The sequence below is a fragment of the Ipomoea triloba genome, chromosome 4, assembly GCF_003576645.1.
Source record: "Ipomoea triloba cultivar NCNSP0323 chromosome 4, ASM357664v1".
Taxonomy (NCBI): Eukaryota; Viridiplantae; Streptophyta; class Magnoliopsida; order Solanales; family Convolvulaceae; genus Ipomoea; species Ipomoea triloba.
The window spans coordinates 29963572-29984917 of record NC_044919.1 but is presented as its reverse complement, the minus strand read 5'-3'; the positions used below and the strand labels follow the sequence as shown (position 1 = coordinate 29984917).

The following is a 21346-nucleotide window of genomic DNA, read 5'->3' as shown; positions in this document are numbered from 1 at the left end:
GGAGTTGGGTCACTATCTCAACAGGAAGCAGACTGGTATGGTTGGGTGGGCTGCTCTCAAGCTTGACATGGCGAAAGCTTATGATCGTATGGAGTGGACGTTTCTCCGTAAAATGTTGGTAGCATTGGGTTTTTCTGAAAGGTGGGTTCAGTTGGTTATGTTATGTGTCACCACTGTTTCCTACAATTTTCTGGTGAATGGGGAAAACATTGGTCAAGTCATTCCCACTCGTGGGATTCGACAGGGTGACCCCCTCTCGCCATATTTGTTTATTATTTGTGCAGATGGACTTTCTTTGTTACTGCAGCAGGCCCAATCCCGAGGAGATTTTCATGGGTGCAGGGTGGCCAGAGGTGCACCGCCGGTCTCACATATGTTTTTTGCAGATGATAGTCTTCTGTTTTTTAAAGCTACCATCCATGAGGCGGAAGTCATTAGAAATTCTCTTAATATCTATGAGAATATGTCTGGTCAAGCGGTGAACTACCATAAATCCAGTGTATGCTTTAGCAGGAATACCTCTGAGGTTTGCAAGGAAGATGTGGCATCAGTGTTGGGGGTTTCTCAGGCGCCCAACTTTGGCAAATACTTGGGTTTGCCATCTTTTATAGGGAGAAATAGGAGGGCTGTTTTCTCCTACATTGAGGATAAAATCAAACAGAGGCTTGGTTCGTGGAACAAAAGATTAATCTCACAAGCTGGTAAAGAGATTCTACTCAAAAGTGTGGCCCAATCAATGCCTACTTTCTCCATGAGTGTCTTCCTGCTCCCAGATGGGGTCTGTCAATCTATTGAGCGGGCCATGAGGCGGTACTGATGGAGTTCGGGCAGTGATCGGGGTATCCATTGGAAGGCCTGGGACCGTCTATGCATTCCAAAGAATTACGGAGGATTGGGTTTTAAGGATCTAAGGGCTTTTAATCTAGCTATGCTGGGTAAGCAGGCCTGGCGCTTCCTTACAAGACCAGACTCTCTGGTGACAAGAATTTATAAAGCTAGATACTTTCCTAAGTCCTCGTTTATTGATGCCAAGTTGGGTAGTTGCCCAAGTTATTGCTGGAGAAGTATTATGGGAGCCCATGAGTTAATTTGCAGTGGAGTTAGAAGGAGAATTGGAGATGGAAGATCTACTTTAATATGGGGTCATCCCTGGTTACCTGATGGTCCTAATCCTATGATTCAGACTAACATGCCCCACGAATTGGATGGCTCTCTGGTTTCAGGTCTGTTTGACCCTGATACTGGAACTTGGGATCACTCCATCCTCTGTGATATTTTTAGCCCCACTGATGTCGAACGCATTTTGAAAATTCCGGTTAGCCCAGACTATGAGGACTCATGGTTTTGGGTTGGGGACCCAGGAGGTACCTATACGGTCAAACAGGGCTATAGAATTATTATTGGAAACTTTGAGAGCTCGCCAGGAGACTTTGATAAATGGTCACATCTCTGGAAAATCAAATCCCCTGCAAAGTGGAAAACTTTTCTTTGGAAGGCCCTCTCAAATGTTCTCCCTACCACCACCAATCTGATTTTAAAGAGAGTTGAGGTAGACCCGGCATGTCTAATGTGTGGTCTTGAGCATGAAAGTATTATGCATTCATTGATTCTATGTGATTTTTCAAGACTAGTATGGCATGAATCCTCTTTGCATGTTAATAGTGTGAATGGGAATGATTTCCCAATGTGGTTTTCTAATGCTTTGTGTGTGCTAACGGATGAACAAATCTTGGTGGCAGTGGTAGTTTTATATTATGTTTGGAGGGCTCGCAATTCGGCCGTGTGGGAGGGGTGTTTGCCGTGGCCGAAGGCTGTATGGCGGTCCGCTCTAGCGGCGGTGACGGCATGGCGACAAACGCATCTGGCGGCTCCTCATTCTCCATCGACTCCAGTGCTCCTCAACGCCGCTCCTTTGCCTGCTGCTGCTGCACATACGCTGCCACATGCAAACGGACTACCGCCCAAATGCTACTTCGATGCCAGCTTCAACTCAGCCGCAAGGAAAGCCACGGTAGGAGCAATCCTTGTCTCGTCAGATGGGGGTTTTCTAGCAGCCTTCAATGGTCATCTCCCAGCTTGTTTCTCACCACTCATGGCCGAGTCACTTGCATGCAAGGAGGTTTTATCTTGGCTCAAAGATCGTGGTCTAGCTTCCGTGGATGTCTACACTGACTGCTATAATCTCAAACAGCTGTTATGTTCGAACAACGTTGACCTTTATTCTTATGTTGCTTTTTCAATTAATGCCACTAGGGCTTTAATGTCGTCTTTTACTCATTGCTCAGTTAGTTATGTACCTAGGTCTTCCAATTTAGGTGCACACACGCTTGCTGCTTCGGCCTTTTTACAGGTTGAATCTTTGTATTGGGATTCTATCCCGCCAGACTCCATTTCGGCATTATTTTAATCTACCACTATTTGGTTTTCAAAAAAAATAATGGTAAATTGGTAATGGTTTTGGTGAAAGTATTTTACATGTTTGGTAGTATAGGGCGGAATTGGAATGATTACCAAATTGATGTTTTTTGTGTATGATCCTATAATGGGAATAAATATTTTTAAAATACAAAAAACAAACAATCAAGACAATTGATTGATCCTAATATAATGACATCTAAAGCATCAATATGAACAAAAAAAAAAAATTAAAACAAAAATCTAAAAAGTATATTAATCCAAACTTAAAAATTATATTACCAATGAGATGGAATGATACCTCTTTTTAATTGGGGAATGAGTTTTTTAACTGGAGAGGTAATCAAATTCCATAGTTATGTTTTAAAAAGTTGTCAACCAAACATTAATTATATGATTTTGATTCACATTTCTAGTGTGTAAACGCATGAACCAAACACACCCTAAATAGGTACAAATTCCAGTAATTTATTTACAAATTTTTTGTTGATAAATTTAATTTTTCTGTGTAGTGTATAATTTTATCAAGGCTTATTGATACGGAAAAAAAAAACCCCAAATATTAACACTTTTTAGCAATTATATCCAAACCTAAAAAAAAAAAAAAACATAATGTATGAAAACATATGCTATAAATCTATAATAAGGTACAATTGTCACCAAATACAAAATTTATGTTTTTTCACACAATTTTAAAGATTTGAATATAATTAATTACTACCAGCTTAAAGCTATGCTTGTATTTTTTCAAGCATTTATTCAATTATAACAGAGTTGGTAGTACTAAAAAAAATAATCAATTATGCTAGTTACAGTTAAGCTTAATTAATTTATAAATTATATATGTGAATTATACGTGGACTTTTCTCTTCTTTTAGTTCTCACTACACAATACTATATATATTTTGATCAAATTGTTTGGGCCAAGCAGTCAGATTATTCAACTTAACACTTCTTTTGTTTGTTTCATACCGTAAACTTTTCTTCCTTAACGAGTTGCTGACTTGTTCAACTTTTTATTAAACCCTCCCATCCAGTCAAACTGCAGAAGGTCAGCCTATATGCTTCAGTTCGTGGTTTGAAGCTGCGTATATATATGCCACCTCCTCTTCTCATTTTATCATCACCACCTTCATCTCAACCCTCTAATCAATCATCCTAAACATTCTTAGCTTTGTCATATATAATTCCTTAAAACCAGCAGACAAGATCGAAGAGACAATGACACCTCAACCTAGTACTGTTTTAGCTTTTGTTTCTGTACTTCTTCTACTCGCCATTAAACCTCACGAAGCCTGTAGATCGGTTCCCCGTGACGACGCTGAACCGGCGTGGATGAAGAAAACCCATCTTTTGTTGCCATCTCTGAAGTGGAAGCCAGTTTCCCCTCCTGGCGGAAATCCGGGCACTAACGGCGCCGTTAACTCCGCTACTCTCGGCGGGAAGAACTTTGCAGCTACGACGTCGACGCCGGGAAGTTTAAGGAAACATGTTTTGTTACCGTCTCTGTGGAAGCCGGTGACACCTCCGACGCCGAACCCCGGCACCAACTCCGCCCTCGCCGGAGCTAAGAACTTTGCTGCTGGGTTGCTTCGTTCCCTGAAATGGCGGCCGGTTTCTCCGCCGTCGAGCAACCCCGGGCAGAACTCGATCGGGACAGTGAAGGAACAGAACTAGGCAGCTGCAAAAATGTCTGATCATCAATAGAACAATAATCTTTCTATTGATGATTATTTACTAACATACTGATTACTAGCTAGCTAGATTATATTGTATAATTATCTTCCATTCATTCATTCTTTATTAATTTATTATTTTTTTATCTCAATTTTTTTCATAGAAATAAATTATTTAATCGGTGTACTAACACCCATCAACAAAGAGTAATGATCTGATTTCACGATGAGGTGTCTCAAAAGATCCAAACCACATTCTCACATGCATGATCACAAAATTTTGAGTTTTTAATTAATATGCTTAATTTTTATGCACTATTCATCTGAGTCTAATAAAGAAAATTTCTGTAAAATTAGATAAGAATAAACTAATATAATTAAGTTAATGAGCTAGCAAGGACTATGACATTAAAATAATTTATAAAAAAGAGTCAAATTCAATTCGCTCCCTATGTCTTAGTACAATTTAAACTCTTAAAAAAAACAAAACTCAAACGAAAATAGGCAGATGACGGTGTAGCAGGGCCAGTCCTGAGCACGGGCGGGATAGGCGACCGCCCAGGGCCCCATGATACAAGGGGCCCATCCATATGTATATGTATACATATATCTATTATAGTGTTATAATTAGTGTTATAATTATATTACAAATAAAAAATTAGTGGTATAATTATATTAGAAAACAAAAATTAAGAATAGATGGGACTTCAGGAAGCTGAGAATCGACACTTAATTAAATAATTTAGAAATAGAATCGACACTGGGAGTCGAGGACACCTAATTATCTTTTATTTATTAGAATCGACATCCTAACCGGCTAACTCATTCGTCTGCTTCAATAAATTTTTTTTTTCCAATTCGATTAATCGACGATTATTCATTTGTTTGCCAGTTTGTGCCCCATTGTCCGTTATAACTTGTACGTTTTCTTCTATTTGTAATTTGTTCTGTCTTTATTTCCTATTCAACACAGCACACCTATAGGGCATTAGGGATTTAGTGCTATAAATCTATATTTATTTGGATAATGAATTTTGTGATTTATGTAATTCTAAAGTATATATATATATATATACAAACTTTTTGAATTATAATTAACCTGAGTTACTGAGTTATGTTTAATCCATTATATTTACAGGGATAGATAGTGAAAGAAGAAATGAACAAAAAATCGTAGTTGTGGACCTGTTTGTGATACTGACTAAGGGGAACTTTTTAAAAATATATAGGTGTTTTTGTCCTTCTCTTATACACAATTTTTAAAATTGTTTTATATAAAGTTACCTAAAAAGAATTTATGTGATGGTGAAAAAAGAAAAAAAACACAAGTAAAGCAGCTAATAATAGAATCACAAAGAGGAGCTATAAATAAATTTTTCAAACAATCAGAATCATTTAATAAAAATTTGAAACAATCTAAAGAAAATTTAAATGACCAAGGCCATGTTAATGACGATTTTGTGTATTGAGAAAGATATGCTAGAGAATGCTAATCTTGATGTAATTGTCGATGATTTTGCATAGCACGTAGAATTGTTTTTTTCATGATTACTTTTGTATATCAAATATGTTGAAAATTTTCTAACAGTATTTAATGCTATTTGAATTTATTATTTTTTAGTATTATTACATTTAAATTTTAGTTTTTCATATAACGGGTCTATTTTTTTAATTTCGCCTAGGGCCTCTAAAATGTTTGGACCGGCCCTGCGGTGTAGGGACCTCTATTGTGGGACAGCGGGACAACTAGTCTGGAGATTTAAGTCTGCTCCATTCGCAAAGTCAATGATCAAACACTTGACCTTTGGTTAAGGATGAATGAGTCTCTTCCTCTCAACGACACCATCCAGGTTCAGATGACGGTTAATGGTTACTCTAAAAATAAAACAATAAAAATAAAAATAATAATTATACATATAGGATCCACATAAATATAAAATGCTACGTGTTAGCCTACTTATTAGTGTCGCACCAGCAATAAACTACTAACTAGGTTATAATAAACCTTAATTGCACTATTTTACAGATTTAGGGAGCTTTATTAAACATTTTGTCAATTAACGAAGGTCATTATACTATTTGTTAAGCTTAATGGGTCAATTTGAATTTTACAATAATTTAATTACTTGTTCAATTCCTTGCGTGTTTGTTTGAATTTGAGTAATTAAATCATTGAATTGAACTTAATCAATTCAAGTAGCATATATAGCGTATAAATGGGATGATGAGTCAATTACTGCTCAAGGCCGCAGAGATCAGTCATCGTCATTCGTCACACATTCCTGTCGTCTAAAGTTTAAACAAACATTCGATCGACAACGACGTTGAAGCTCAGTTCGTGGCCGGCATATATACATTTCAAAAAAAAAAAAAAAAAAAAGAGTCTTATATTGCCAATACCGTAAATGCCCCTAGTCAATCCTTCCCGCCAATTTGCAACATTCACAGGATCGGAAAAACTTAAATACATTACCAAGTCCAATAATCCAATTAAGTTAACGCGGTGCTTTTCTTCAATATTTCTGTGATTCGTTTTTAATGGTTTATACTTTTCCTTTATATCATATATATACCGTTCCAGTCAAAGCGCAACGTTTAACGACAGTAACGATGAACAGATCAAAGTCATGTTGTGCCATGATGATATGATGCATCCCATGTTTGGATCGGAGCTTATAAAACAGACCCCTCTTTGCATTTTCTTTTCTCATCTTTATTGTAATTCTTTTGAACCAAAAAACAAGACAACTAAAAGCTAAGCTAAGAGACAATGGCACATAAACCTAGTACTGGAATTGTCTTAGCTTTTGTTTCTTTTCTTCTCTTACTAAGCATCAAAGCTTCCCTGCAATGGCGCCCAGTTTCACCTCCGAAAACCAACTCCGTTGGCACGGTGAGTGAACAGAGCTTTGCGGCTAGCGGGTTGCCGGGAAATAAAGATAATCTTTTGATTCCGTCTCTACAATGGCGGAAGGTTACCCCTCCCTCATCCAACCCGGCCCACAACTCAATCGGGACCGTTACTGAGCGGAACTACGCAGGTACGGTGCCCCAGAGAAAGAGTTCAAACCACCTCATGCTTCCTTCTCTGCGCCAGTGGCGGCCGGTTTCCCCTCCGTCATCCAACGCCGTCACCGTTAGTGAGCAGAGCCATGCAGCTGCGACGACGCCCCAGAAAAAGCTGTTCCTTCCTTCTCTGCGACGGTGGCGGCCGGTTTCCTCTCCGTCAACCAACTCCATCGTCACGGTGGCCGAACAAAACTTTGCAGGTGGCCGGGAAAACGATTGCTCCCATGGCTACTAGTTAACAATCTCAGATCACATTTCACGTCCCATTGGCCATTACCCTAACATATTGGTGATGAGATCGCAATACTATATATATTCTTTAATTTTCTGTTATTAAAAATATTTGAAATTGATTAATGCTAAGAATAATTAGTCAGTATGCTCAAAACATATATGTACGTAGTATGTGACTGCATGAACTGATGAACAGCTGTGTATGACTAATATAATATACTCATAGACTGAATAAAACTGAAGCAATCTATATTAATTATATTTTGGAGTTATGTGTATATATACATGTTTATTTAATTATTTATATTTATTAATGGCAAAAACTTGTGTGAGACCGTCTCACCATGAGACGGGTCGGGTCGGGTCGGGTCGGGTCGGGTCAAGATGCAAGTGTAACACTTATATGTACAAATGTCATACTTATATGCTCAAATATAACACTAATCAGGAATAAAATTGTTGTTACTTATAAGGGTAAATGTAATACTTTTAAGGGAAAATACAATACTTTTACATTTCGATTTAAAAGTATTACATTTTTCCACAAAAGTATTATATTTGCACTTATAAGTAAGGAGCACTTGTCAACATTACTTATTATGAAAAATGTATTACTTTTTCTCTAATAAGTAACAAAAATTGTATTCTTGATTAGTGTTATATTTGAGCATATAAGTATGACATTTGCACATACAAGTATGACCCTTTATTAATTAATTTATACAGTGTATATATGAGAGAGAGATGTGTGTATACATTTATCTTTTCAGTTTTAATGGTGTACGTATATTGCATGCATGCAACATATATACTTGAATATAAATGCACAATGTATTTGAAGTCCCTACAAAATAATATATATATATATATATATACACACACACACACTTATGTAAGACCGTCTCACGGATCTTTACTTATAAGACGGGTTGGGTCGGATTGAATCAACATACAAATGCCATACTTATATACGCAAATGTTATACTTAAATGCTCAAATTTAATACTAATCAAGAATAAAATTTTTGTCATTTATAAAGGAAAATGTAATACTTTTGAAAAAAAAAAGTATAGTAATAATTTTGCATTTTGATGTAAAAGTATTATATTTTCCATGAGTATGTGAGTAAAGCCCTCGCCCTGTGACCCTAGCCGGCAAAGGACCACAAGGAGGTAAATCCGCCTAGGTTACCCATAGCTTATGGGCTCAAACTCCTCTCGGCTGCAGGTGTAACTCTCTTACCACTTGAATTGCCCTTACGGGCAGTATTACATTTTCAATAATAAGTAATGTTCCCCTTAGGAAAAATATAATACTTTTAAATCGAAATGCAAAAGTATTATATTTACCATTATAAGTAACAAAATTTTTATTCCTGATTAGTATTAAAGTTGAGCATATAAGTATGACATTTGTGCGTATAAGTATCACATTTTCTCCTTGACCCGACCTGTCTCACGGTAAAACGGTTCCACACTAGTTTTTGTCTAAATATATTTGATAAGATGATATGATCAAATAAGCCCCAAACTCGCAACAAAAGAGCCCCTTGTAAGCAGCTACTTACCAATGATCTCATTATCAATTAAAGAGTTGCACCTGTTCTAGGAATCAAATCATGCATGATCATCATATCATTTAAATAATAATTATCACTACAATAAATTTAGCAATGGATGAAATAACTATCCCTTACATAGATCGATTTCAGTGTTTATCAATGAAATTTTGTTTATAAATTAAATATGTACAAATTCCAGTAATTTACTTGTGAATTTTGTGTTGATAAATTTAACTTTCATGTGTACATAGTGTATAATTTTATCAAGGCTTATTGATAGAAAACAACCCAAATGTTATCACTTTGTATGTAGCAATTATATCCAAGCCTTAAAAAAAAAAAACAATGTATGAAAATATATGCTATAATAAGGTACAATTGTCGCCAAACTAAAATTTTTGTTTTTGACAAAATTTTAAAGATTTGAATATAATTACTACATACCTAGCTTAAAGGTTTGGGTTTTTTTCAAGCTTTTTATCAATTATGTTGTCCCAAATGGGATGCCGCATGTTTGAATCTTAGTGGGGGCATTGACTGTTACAATCAGTAGCACGTACTTAAAAAAAAAAACAATTATGTTAGTTACAAGCTTAATTAATTTATATATAAATTATATTATATATGAATTATAAGTGGACTTTTCCCTCCTTTTAGTTCTCACTACACATGTAATACTAGATTTTGAGCAAATTGTTTGGGCCAAGCAGTCAGATTATTCAACTTAACACTTCTTTTGTTTGTTTCATACCGTAAACTTTTCTTCCTTAACGAGTTGATGACTTGTTCAACCTTCCCAGTCAAACTGCAGAAGGTTAGCCTATATGCTTCAGTTCGTGGTTTGAAGCTGCGTATATATATGCCTCCTCCTCTTCCCATTTTTTCATCACCGTACCACCTTCAATCTCAACCATCTAATCAATTATTCATCCTAAACATTCTTTGTCATAATTCCTTAAAACCATCCAACAGACAAGATCGAAGAGACAATGACACCTCAACCTAGTACTGTTTTAGCTTTTGTTTCTGTACTTGTTCTACTCACCATTAAACCTCACGAAGCCTGTAGATCGGTTCCCCGTGACGACGCTGAACCGGTGTGGATGAAGAAAAACCATCTTTTGCTGCCATCTTTGCAGTGGAAGCCGGTTTCCCCTCCAGGCGGAAATCCGGGCACTAACGGCGCCGTTAACTCGGCTACTCTCGGCGGGAAGAATTTTGCAGCAACGTCGACGCCGGAAACTTTAAGGAAACATGTTTTGTTACCGTCTCTGTGGAAGCCGGTGACCCCTCCCACGCCGAACCCCGGCACCAACTCCGCTCTCGCCGGAGCAAAGAACTTTGCTGCTGGGTTGCTTCCTTCTCTGAAATGGCGGCCGGTTACTCCGCCGTCGAGCAACCCCGGCCACAACTCGATCGGGACACAGTGAAGGAACAGAACTACGCAGCTGCAAAAATGTCTGCTCATCAATACAACAATAATCTCTCTACTGATGATTAAATACTAATTAACATACTGATTACTAGCTAGATTAGATTATATTGTACAATTATCTTCCATTCGTTCATTCTTTATTAATTTATTATTAATTTTTTTAAGCCCATTTTTTCATTGAAATAAATTTTTTGATCAGTGTACTCATCAACAAAGAGTAATTTCACGAGGTGTCTCAAAAAATCCAAACCACATTATCACCATGATCACAAAATTTTAAGTTTATTTAATTATTATGCTTAATTTTTATGCACATGGAATTCATCTGAGTCTAATAAAGAAATTTTCTGTAAAATTAGATAAGAATAAACTAATATAATTAAGTTAATTAATAAGCTAGCAAGGACCATGACATTAAAATAATTTATAAAAAAGAGTCAAATTTGAGCCCTAAGTCTAAGTACAATTGGACTTCTTAATTTTTTTTAAAAAAAAAAAATAAATAAAAATTCATATGAAGTCTCCTAAACCTGCAATATAGTGCAATTACGCGTTATTATTACTTATTCATCAATAGGTTAGTATTGATGTGATGATAATTAGGTTAACACGTGGCATGTAATTATGCTTATGTGGATCCTATGTATGTGTACTATTATTTTTAAATTTTTTATTTAAAACTAAAAGAAAAAAACTTCTTTTTATTTGTTTTATTTAAAAAAACTTTTATTTTCAAAAACAGCTATCAACTGTCGCCTATTTTCTAGACAACCATGATTGTCTAGATCTGGACCACATAACATGAAATGAAGGTGGTCATTGTGGTTAGTTGTCTTCATCTTAGAAGAACAAAGGCGACAATTGCGAGCTGGTTATCCATCAAAGAAAATAGCCACAGGCCATCAACATGATGGTCAACGGATACTGTAATAATAGATCTTAATTGTACTATTTACATATTTTGGTAACTTTATTAAACTTTTTAAAATTGAACCTCATTATACTATTTGTTAAGCTTAATGGGTCAATTTGAATTTTACAATAATTTAATTACCTGTTCAATTCCTTGCGTGTTTGTTGGAATTTGAGTAATTAAATCATTGAATTAGAACAACTAAATATTATAATAAATTAAACATACATATAGGCTCATGAGTCAATTAGTCCTCAAGGCCGCAGAATCGAATCATCGTCAGCATTCTTGTCCCCTAAAGTTCAACAAACACGGGACGACGACGTTGAAGCTCAGTGCGTGCTGCGTGGCATATAAAAAAGACATCTTTAAACAATATTTAATTCAAAAATCATAATATCATGATAAAAGAAAAATAATATTATAATGCTTGTTACATATATATAATTTTGTACCTCACAATTTTTGTTTTCATTTTTTTTCGAATCAGAAACATAGTATTAATTCAAATCAGTACATAATACATCACAAATGAAAGATGGAGGGTTCGAAAACCACTCTGAACAATCTGACATAGAAACAAACCGCCTAGCTAACAAATGAACTGCCTGATTCGCAGATCGTTTGACAAAGACTAAACTAGTATGAGTGAACACACTCAACAAGTTTTTAATATCTTGCAGCAATAGGTGAAAGGAAGAGCTTCATGTGTTTGCAATCAATCCATGTACCACTTGGAGTGAATCGGTCTCAATGATCACTCTATCTCTGTTAAAAGTTTTAAGCCAGCTAAGAGATTCTTTGATTGCTACTGCCTCTGCCTCTCTTGAGGTGTAAGATCCTTTCCATTTGGAGCCTCTAGCAGCTACAAAGGAGCCTTGATCATTCCTAAGCACACAACCAAATCCCATGCAAGCTTCTTGTTTATTAATGAGTTAATTACCGATTTGGTCCCTCGACTATTGGGATTTCACCACTTTGGTCCTCGACAATTTTTCTTGCCCAATTAAGTCCTTGACTTTGAAAAAATTAACCAATTTGGTCCTCCGTTTATTTTGGTGTTAAACAACCGTTAAATCAGGACCAAATTGGTGAAATTTAAATAGTCAAGGGACCATTTCGGTAATTAATTTTGACTGAAATGGTCCCTTGACTATAGTGAAATTACCAATTTGGTCCCGATTTAACGGATATCAAATGGTAAAATAAACGGGAGGACAAAATTGGTTAATTTTTTCAAAGTCGAGGACTTAATTGGGCAAGAAAAATTGTCGAGGACCAAAGTGGTGAAATCCCAATAGTCGAGGGACCAAATCGGTAGTTAACTCTTTATTAATTGCTGCATCAACATTTAATTTTAGGAAGCCATGATGAGGTTTAGTCCAATGTTCTTCTGCTCCCCCATTCGTCCGAACATCTTGCCTGTGTGTTGTAGCTTCCTTCCAATCTGCATAGTATCTTTGTGCTCTCGTGACCGTGGTAGTTGCTGACTCCAAGGGTTGGTTCCTCCATAAGATGTTATTCCTCAAAGTCCAAATGTTCCAACATACCATGTATATAATGCACAATTGGTTGCTTGTTAGATAATCTGCCACATTGTTAATCCAATCATGGAAGCTGTCCCAAGTTCCAGGTGGTGTTTGAATTCTGAGATAGTTCCAGCAAGCACCCGCATAATCACACTCAACAAACAGATGGAAAATGGATTCTCTTTCTCTATTGCACAAGAGGCACGTATCAATACAATTAATATGCTTCTTCCTAAGGTTGTCTTTGGTAGGAAGACACATTGTGCATGCTTGCCAAATGAAAGTTTTAATCTTTGGAGGTACATTACTTTGCCAGACGCTGCTCCACTTTTGGATTTCCTCCTCCCTTTGTTCGCCGCTTAATACTCTATAACAGCTCCTCACCGAAAAGTTTCCATTCTCCTCAGGCCCCCATATGGTTTTATTTTGCACTTGTTGTCTAGGTAATGGTATTTTTATGATAAGATCAGCATCCCTGTTATTAAATATGCTTCGAATGGTGTCTACATCCCAGTGAAGTGTGTTGGGATCAATCAAATCTGCCACTTTAGAGTTTTCCATGAGAGGGTAAGGGTAGGATGTCACTTTTGAGTTTGACTTGTTAGGCAACCAATTATCCCCCCAAATATGAACAGAATCCCCATTCCCAATCCTCCACCTTGTATGTTTTCGGATAATGTCCTGTGTAGCCATCATACTGCTCCAGATAAAAGATGGGTTATAGCCAAGCCTTGCCTCCAAAAAAGATGAATTTGGATAATACCTTGTTTTGTATATTTTAGCTACTAGGGACTCAGGATTTTGAGTTAATCTCCATGCTTGTTTACAGAGAAGAGCCATATTAAAATCTTGAAGATTTCTGAATCCAAGACCTCCCCATTTCTTCGGTCTACAGAGTTGATTCCATGATTTCCAATTTATACCTCTGGTTTCACCCCCTCCCTCTTTCCACCAATAAGAGTTCATAATGATTTCTATGTCTTTAACAAGACCCTTAGGCATTAAGAACACACCCATAGCATATGTAGGGAGAGCCTGGAGGACTGTTTTTAAAAGAATCTCCCTTCCCGCTCGAGAAATAAATCTATGATTCCATCCATGAATGCGATTGACTATCCGTTGTTTGATGAAGCTCAGAATCTCTTTCTTATTCCTGCCTATCATCATTGGGAGACCCAGATATTTGCCATTACTCCCTCCAAGCTAGATTCCTAGGATGTTCCCCACTGATTCCCTCATATCTCCAGAGATGTTTCCACTGAATGTTAATGTAGATTTTTTCAGATTTATGCACTGCCCTGAGGCCAATTCATACTACTGCAGAAGATGTTTGAGATTATATGCTTCCTCTGGGCAAGCCTTGAAGAAGATGAAGCTATCATCTGCGAAAAATAAGTGACTAATAGGGGGGGGGGCATTCCTTGCCACTGAAATACCATGTAAATGACCCCTCTTTTCATAGTCTCTTATCATTGCACTAAGACCTTCCGCCACTATGATAAACAAATAAGGTGAGATCAGATCACCTTGCCTCAGCCCCCTCTTTGGTTTGATTGGCCCTATCTCCTTTCCTTTGTTCAAAACTATATAATCCACTGAAGTTAACATTCCATCACTAGCCGAACCCACCTTTCATCAAATCCCATTTTGAGCATAATATCACGAAGCAACTGCCACTCCAATCTGTCATATGCTTTGCTAATATCTAATTTCAGAGCCGCATATCCAACTTTGCCTTGGGATTTCCTTTTCAAGTAATGTTGCATCTCAAATGCGATCATTATATTATCTGTTATTAGCCTACCGGGAACAAAGGCACTTTGAGAGTCTGAGATTATACCATTCAAGAGAATTTTCAGTCTATTAGCTAATGCTTTGGCAAGAATTTTGTAGGCCACAGAGCATAGAGCTATTGGCCTTAGATCACCCATGGATTCTGAATTAGTCTTTTTAGGAATCAATACAATTTGTGTTGTGTTTAATCCAGCAGGTAACTTGCCAGTGTCCATAAAATCATTACAAAAGTGGAGGATACTCTCCCCCAAGATATCCCAGTAAGTTTGAAAGAAACCCGGGTTAAAACCATAAAAAACTGGACTTTTATTAGGGTGCATTCCAAAGGCTGCTTTCTTGATCTCAGTACCCGTAAATTTCCTCAGAAGATTTCTAGTTTGAGTACTAGACACTTTATGGTGAATACAGTTTAGAACTGGGTTACAATTGCTGGCCTTACTGGAAAAAATCTGAGTAAAGTAGTCTCTTACCAGTGCATCAAGTTCTGGACCTTGTTCAACCCACTCTCCTCTCTGATTACGAAGTCTTAGTTTTCATTTACTATTCAATTTTTATATATGCCATACAAACCAATTAATTAACTACCACACGATTGTCAAAACTAATTTAAATTCAACTTATATCACGCGTTTGACACTTAAAAAAAATTGACAAAATAATGTATAATTTATAATGTTCTTGTAGATAAGGTAATCTATATTGCATGGAAACACCATGATGTACGGTAGCATTTACTTGTTTCGGACACGTTTCGTCTCACAAATTTGATCATTTCATAAATATTTCACAATGTAGTATCCGTCAATTGAGGTTCAAATATGTGACCTCTGATCTCATTTGAGAAAACCATAGAGGTGTCATTAGCTACAATTTAAGCTACTTAACTAATCACAAATATTTAAAATAATTGAAGTTCAAGTATTGGCTTTGTTGTATGTTTGACCCTAAATTTAAAAATTTTGTATCATATTTGTCTGAAGACGGGTAGAGAAGATAAATATAAAAATGCAACTCAATTTGTTTTGTTGTGGTTATGGAGGTATTATTATGGTAAATAATGGGGTGTGTAGTTGGATATGCGGTGAAGTGTAGTCGTTTTGATTCTCTTTGTTCTCATTGGACAATGCTATTTTGGGCGAATTGTGTGGGCCCAACCAGATTCAATTCTGAGTGATTCAACACTTTATTTTTCCCAGTTTTCTTGTTTTCTAAGTACAGTAACTCTTCTACCTTAACGAGTTTCGGACATGATGATCAGTTCAAGTTCAAACGGTCAACCACTCAGCTGTATGGTTTTGAGCGCATACATATATAAGTGCCTCCTCTTTGCAGTTTTATTCATCATCACCAACCTCTCAATCTTCTCATCTACCATCCTAAAATTCTTTATTCTTGTTCTTAAAAACAAGCAGACAAGATCGAAGAGACAATGACACATCAACCTAGTACTGTTTTAGCTTTTGTTTTCGTACTTCTTATACTCACCATCAAACCTCTTGAAGGCAGTAGATTGGTTCCTCCTCCGGGTCCCAATCCTGGGACCAACAACGCCGTTAACTCGGCGACTCTCCCCGAGAAGAGCTTTGCAGTTACATTATCCAAGAATGGACGTTCAAGGAAACTTCTTTCGTCACCATCTCCGTGGAAACCGGTCTCTCCTCCGACGCCAAACGCCGGCACCAACTCCGCTCTCGTCGGAGCAATCAACTTTGCGGCTGGGTTGCTCCCGATAAAGGCGTCAAGTAATCTTCTCCTTCCTTCTCTGCAATGGCGGCCGGTTACTCCTCCATCAACAAACCCCGGCCACAACTCCATTGGCACAGTTAGTGAACAGAACTATGCGGGTGGAAAAATGGCTAGCTAATAGCTAATAGTTAAATATTAGATCGAAATGCTAACGTAGTGATTATTACTGGATTGTAGATTTGCACACATATAATGTTTTATTCTTCATTCTATAGCTTTTCCCAAACCCAAAATTTTTCATTGAAATCAATTGTTTTATCAGTTAATACTCAATAGCATAGTCATTAAACAAAATTTAATCGATAATATATGGGATTTGTATTTTGGAATAATGTATAAAAAATACATGTTTTATTCTTTAGATTTGGTATACACTACAAGTTATTATAGTCTGTAGGCTATCATATATATTCAAAAATTCTTCCTAATAATACCATGTACCCCTCTTATGTGATTTGTTGACTCTTGTGTAATTTATTGATCATTATATATACTTAAAGAGTTTAAATAACAGTTGTGTTTTTGAGAAAAAATTGTATAGAACGAACTACATATATAAATTAATGTATATTATATATATTGATCCAACTCCTTATTAATTTATACAGTGTATACAATAAATATTTTATATAATAAATATACTTTATGCTAACTATATAATTATATTTATAAGAAATCACTTGAGACTTCTGAATAATACAAAATGAATATTCAAAATGTAAGAATCATTGATAAAAAGTAACAATTAAAATTGATTTGAAAATTATAAAATGGTATTAGGAAGACTTGATAACTAGTATTTTATATAATAAATATACTTAATACTAACTATATAATTATATTAATATTTATATACAGATATAATTAATTATGTAAAAATAATATGATTAATTTAACTATATATATATATATATATATATATATATATGTTATGTTCAACTGGGCTATTATAGTTATGGACCAAACCGTACTAAAACATTGAATCCGCCAAATTAAACCACACTAAAATATTGAATCCAATCAATTAGTTAGTTTAACCATGGTTTTATAAACGAAAAATTATTTTGTGGACCCGGGTCCCAAATACATAATTTTCGTATTGAATATTTACAATTTAAATAGTGAAGATTCAGTATGTAAATTGTGATGAGTCCATCTTGAAAGGTAGACTCAGATCCATAGTATAACTATTGCTTATAAATTCATATGTTCTCAATTTATCTCTTATTTTTCGATATGGGAGGCTTACACTTTATAGGCTTTTGTTAACTAGAATCAAGAGTACAACTTCGAATAACGTACTTTAAAATTTCCCATAAATCAAAGTTGTCACTGCACATTACTATTTTGAGCAAATTGTTTGGGCGAACCAGTCAGATTATTCAACACCCTTTTTATGTTTGTTCCATACCGTAAACTTTTCTTCCAAGTTGATGACTTATTCAAGTTCTCATTAAACGTAATAATATTCCCAGTCAATTCAAACTCCAGAACGTCAACCTATCTGCTTCAGTTCGTGGTTTGAAGCTGCTTATATATAAGCCTCCTCTCCCCATTTTATCATCACCGTACCACCTTCATCTCAACCCTCTAATCAATCATCCTAAACATTCTTTGTCATAATTCCTTATAACCATCCAGCAGACAAGATCGAAGAGATAATGACACCTCAACCTAGTACTCTTTTAGCTTTTGTTTCTGTACTTGTTCTACTCACCATTAAACCTCACGAAGCCTGTAGATCGGTTCCCCGTGACGACGCTGAACCGGTGTGGATGAAGAAAAACCATCTTTTGTTGCCATCTCTGCAGTGGAAGCCGGTTTCCCCTCCGGGCGGAAATCCGGGCACTAACGGCGCCGTTAACTCGGCTACTCTCGGCGGGAAGAACTTTGCAGCTAAGTCGACGGCGGGAAGTTTAAGGAAACATGTTTTGTTACCGTCTCTGTGGAAGCCGTTGACCCCTCCCACGCCGAACCCCGGCACCAACTCCGCCCTCGCCGGAGCAAAGAACTTTGCTGCTGGGTTGCTTCGTTCCCTGAAATGGCGGCCGGTTACTCCGCCGTCGAGCAACCCCGGCCACAACTCGATAGGGACAGTGAAGGAACAGAACTACGCAGCTGCAGAAATGTCTGCTCATCAATATTCAATAGAATAATAATCTCTCGTTTGATGATCTAATACTCACGTACTGATTACTAGCTAGATTAATTGTAGAATTATCTTTCATTCATTCATTTATTCATTCTTTTAATTTTTATTTTTGAATCCAATTTTTTCACAGAAATAAATTGTTTGATTAGTGTACTCAACACCCATCAACAAAGAGTGATGATCTGAATTCACGAGAAGGTGTCTCAAAAAATGGAAACCCCGGCCATTCTCACTATATATGATCACAAAAATTTCACTCTATTTAATTAATTAATATGCTTAATTTTTATGCACAATTCATCTGTAGAATTAAATAAAAATAAACTAGTATAATTAAGTGTAATGAGCTAAGCGAGGATCATGACATTAAAATAATTTACAAAAAAGAGTCAAATTAACGCCCTAAATCTATGTACAATTGAACCTTTTAATTGGAAAAAAAAAAAACATTGAATGAAATCACAATAGTATAATAATACGATTATTGAACCTCTTAATTGAAAAATAAAAAATAAAAAATAAAAAACTGAAATGAAGTCTGATAAACTGGCAATATAGTGCGATTAGACTTCTATTATTACTTATTCAACATGTTAGTATTGAGTTTACACTAATTAGGCTAACACGTGGCATTTTCTGCTTATATATGTGAATTCTGTGTATAATTATTACTCCGTATATTTTTATTTTAAATTTATTAAAAAAAAACTTATAATTTTTAAAAACAACTATCAACCATCAACTATTTTCGTTGACAAACAACTAATGTGGCTATTCGTTAACGGAGTAGACACCTATGATTGTCCATATATGGACAATGTAACATGATAGATGTACAGATCTAATAGAAGTGGTCGTTGTGCGTGCCTGCCTCCATCTGAGAGGAACAAAGGCGAGCATTGCAAACTTACTATCCATCAACGGAAATAGCCACCGACTGTCGACATGATGGTCGATGGTTACTCTAAATATAAAATAATAAAAAATCTTAAAAATAATTTTTTATAAAAATTTGAAATAAAAAAATAATTATACACATAAAATCTACATAAAGCATAAAATATTACGTGTTAGCCTACTTAGTGTCGCACAAGCGCTAACCTGCTAACTAATTAAGTAATAATAGACCTTAATTGTAATATTTTACCAATTTAGGGACTTTAAATAAACTTTTTTCAATTAACGAATCTAATTATAGTACTACGTATTTTTATTTTTTTTTGAAAACAAAACCACGAACTATATTAATTAATCAAAAGCAATTGCTGAATACAATCAGGGTACGAAAAAAACCAAGAACGAGGACCAGACTGAGAAGCCGCAGCTCTGGCTAACACATGAGCGTACGTATTCGCTGATCTAGGAACAAAATGAAACGACACAGTCACAAAATGACGTTTCAATCTAACACAATCATCTATGACGCAACCAATATAAGAATGTGTCAGGGCAGAGTTGTTTAACAAGTTGCACACCACCTGACAATCTGTGAAAATAGCCACCTTCACCCAACCACAATCCTTTGCCCATGAGAGTGCCTCTTTAACAGCCATAGCTTCTGCTAGAACAGGGTCATGAAGACACCTAACCTGTTGATTGCAAGCTGCCAAAAAACCTCCATCACCCCCATGCACCACAGCTGAAACAAAGCCTCCCTCTCTGTCCGGAAAGACTGCGGCATCTACATTAATTCTAACCACATCAGCAGGAGGCTCATGAATTTGAACCTGACTAGGAGATGAAGGAGCAGAAAAATTAGATAGTACCTGCAAATCACCCCATTCCTCCAAAACCAATGCTGCCCGTCTCACCACCTCTCCAGGAGACCAAGACTTATTATTCCACAGTAGCTCATTGCGGCAGTTCCAAATGGCCCAGCACAAAGCCACACAACTTCGTCCTTCCCTTCAACAAGTTTTGAGAACCATGCGGCAAAATTATCGAAACCAAGCAGTGGTGGAAGACCTTGGAAAGAATCCCACAGGCTGGTTGTATGAACACACTGCCTGAAGAGATGCAAAGCAGATTCCGGCCGGGTGTTACACAGCGGGCATGATATGTCAATATTAACACCCCGGCCAGCCAGACTCGTACGTAATGGTAAGATATCTCGAGCACATCTCCACACGAAATTAAGGATTTTCGGTGGCAGCTTCAAATTCCAAAGCAACTTCCATGCAGAGAAAAGATTTGAATCACTGGTTGCATCTTCCACCATCAACTTATAGCCCTGCCTAACCGTATACAACCCTTTAATGTGACCCCTCCAGCACCATTGATCAGCAAAGGAAGTAGAGATAGGCAGCGCCCTGATCAAATCAATATCCCGATCACAAAATAACTCCCTAAGCAACGGAATTTCCCAGTCTGAAGTCGCTGGATCGATAAGAGCCGACACCATAGCTGAACCGTGATAAGCTGAGCGTGGTGAGACAATAAAGGGGGAGTCTTTTTCAGGGAACCATGGATCATCCCAAATTCTGGTTGTACAACCATCACCAATCCTTCGAAAGCAACCTCTCTGTAAGAGATCATGAGCAGCAAGGATAGACCTCCATACAAAGCTCGGGTTTGCACCAAGTCTAGTTTGCAAAAAAGAACAGTCAGGAAAGTACCTGGCCTTGTAGAGCCTCGCAGCTAAAGAATTCGGTCGAGTAAGAAATCTCCAACCTTGCTTGGCCAAGAGGGCTATATTAAATTCATGAAGTCGCTTGAAACCAATACCACCACAATACTTAGGCACACACATTCTAGCCCAAGAAAGCCAATGCACACCCCCACCATTGGGCTTCGACTCCCACCAAAACTTGTTCATAATTCTT

At 36.6% G+C, this 21346-nt stretch overlaps 1 protein-coding gene across 1 annotated transcript; it reads left to right on the top strand.

Moving 5' to 3' along the window:
* The first annotated feature begins 928 nt into the window (after positions 1-928).
* LOC116016138 lies at positions 929-2407 on the top strand. Its single transcript, XM_031256301.1, has one exon. It carries the CDS (start codon positions 929-931, stop codon positions 2405-2407), a length of 1479 nt encoding a protein of 492 aa, XP_031112161.1.
* The last annotated feature ends 18939 nt before the right edge of the window (positions 2408-21346 follow it).

What these genes read in the sequence shown, in the direction of transcription:
- LOC116016138 (XM_031256301.1), top strand. Translation starts at nt 929, where the DNA reads ATGCTGGGTAAGCAGGCCTGGCGCTTCCTTACAAGACCAGACTCTCTG.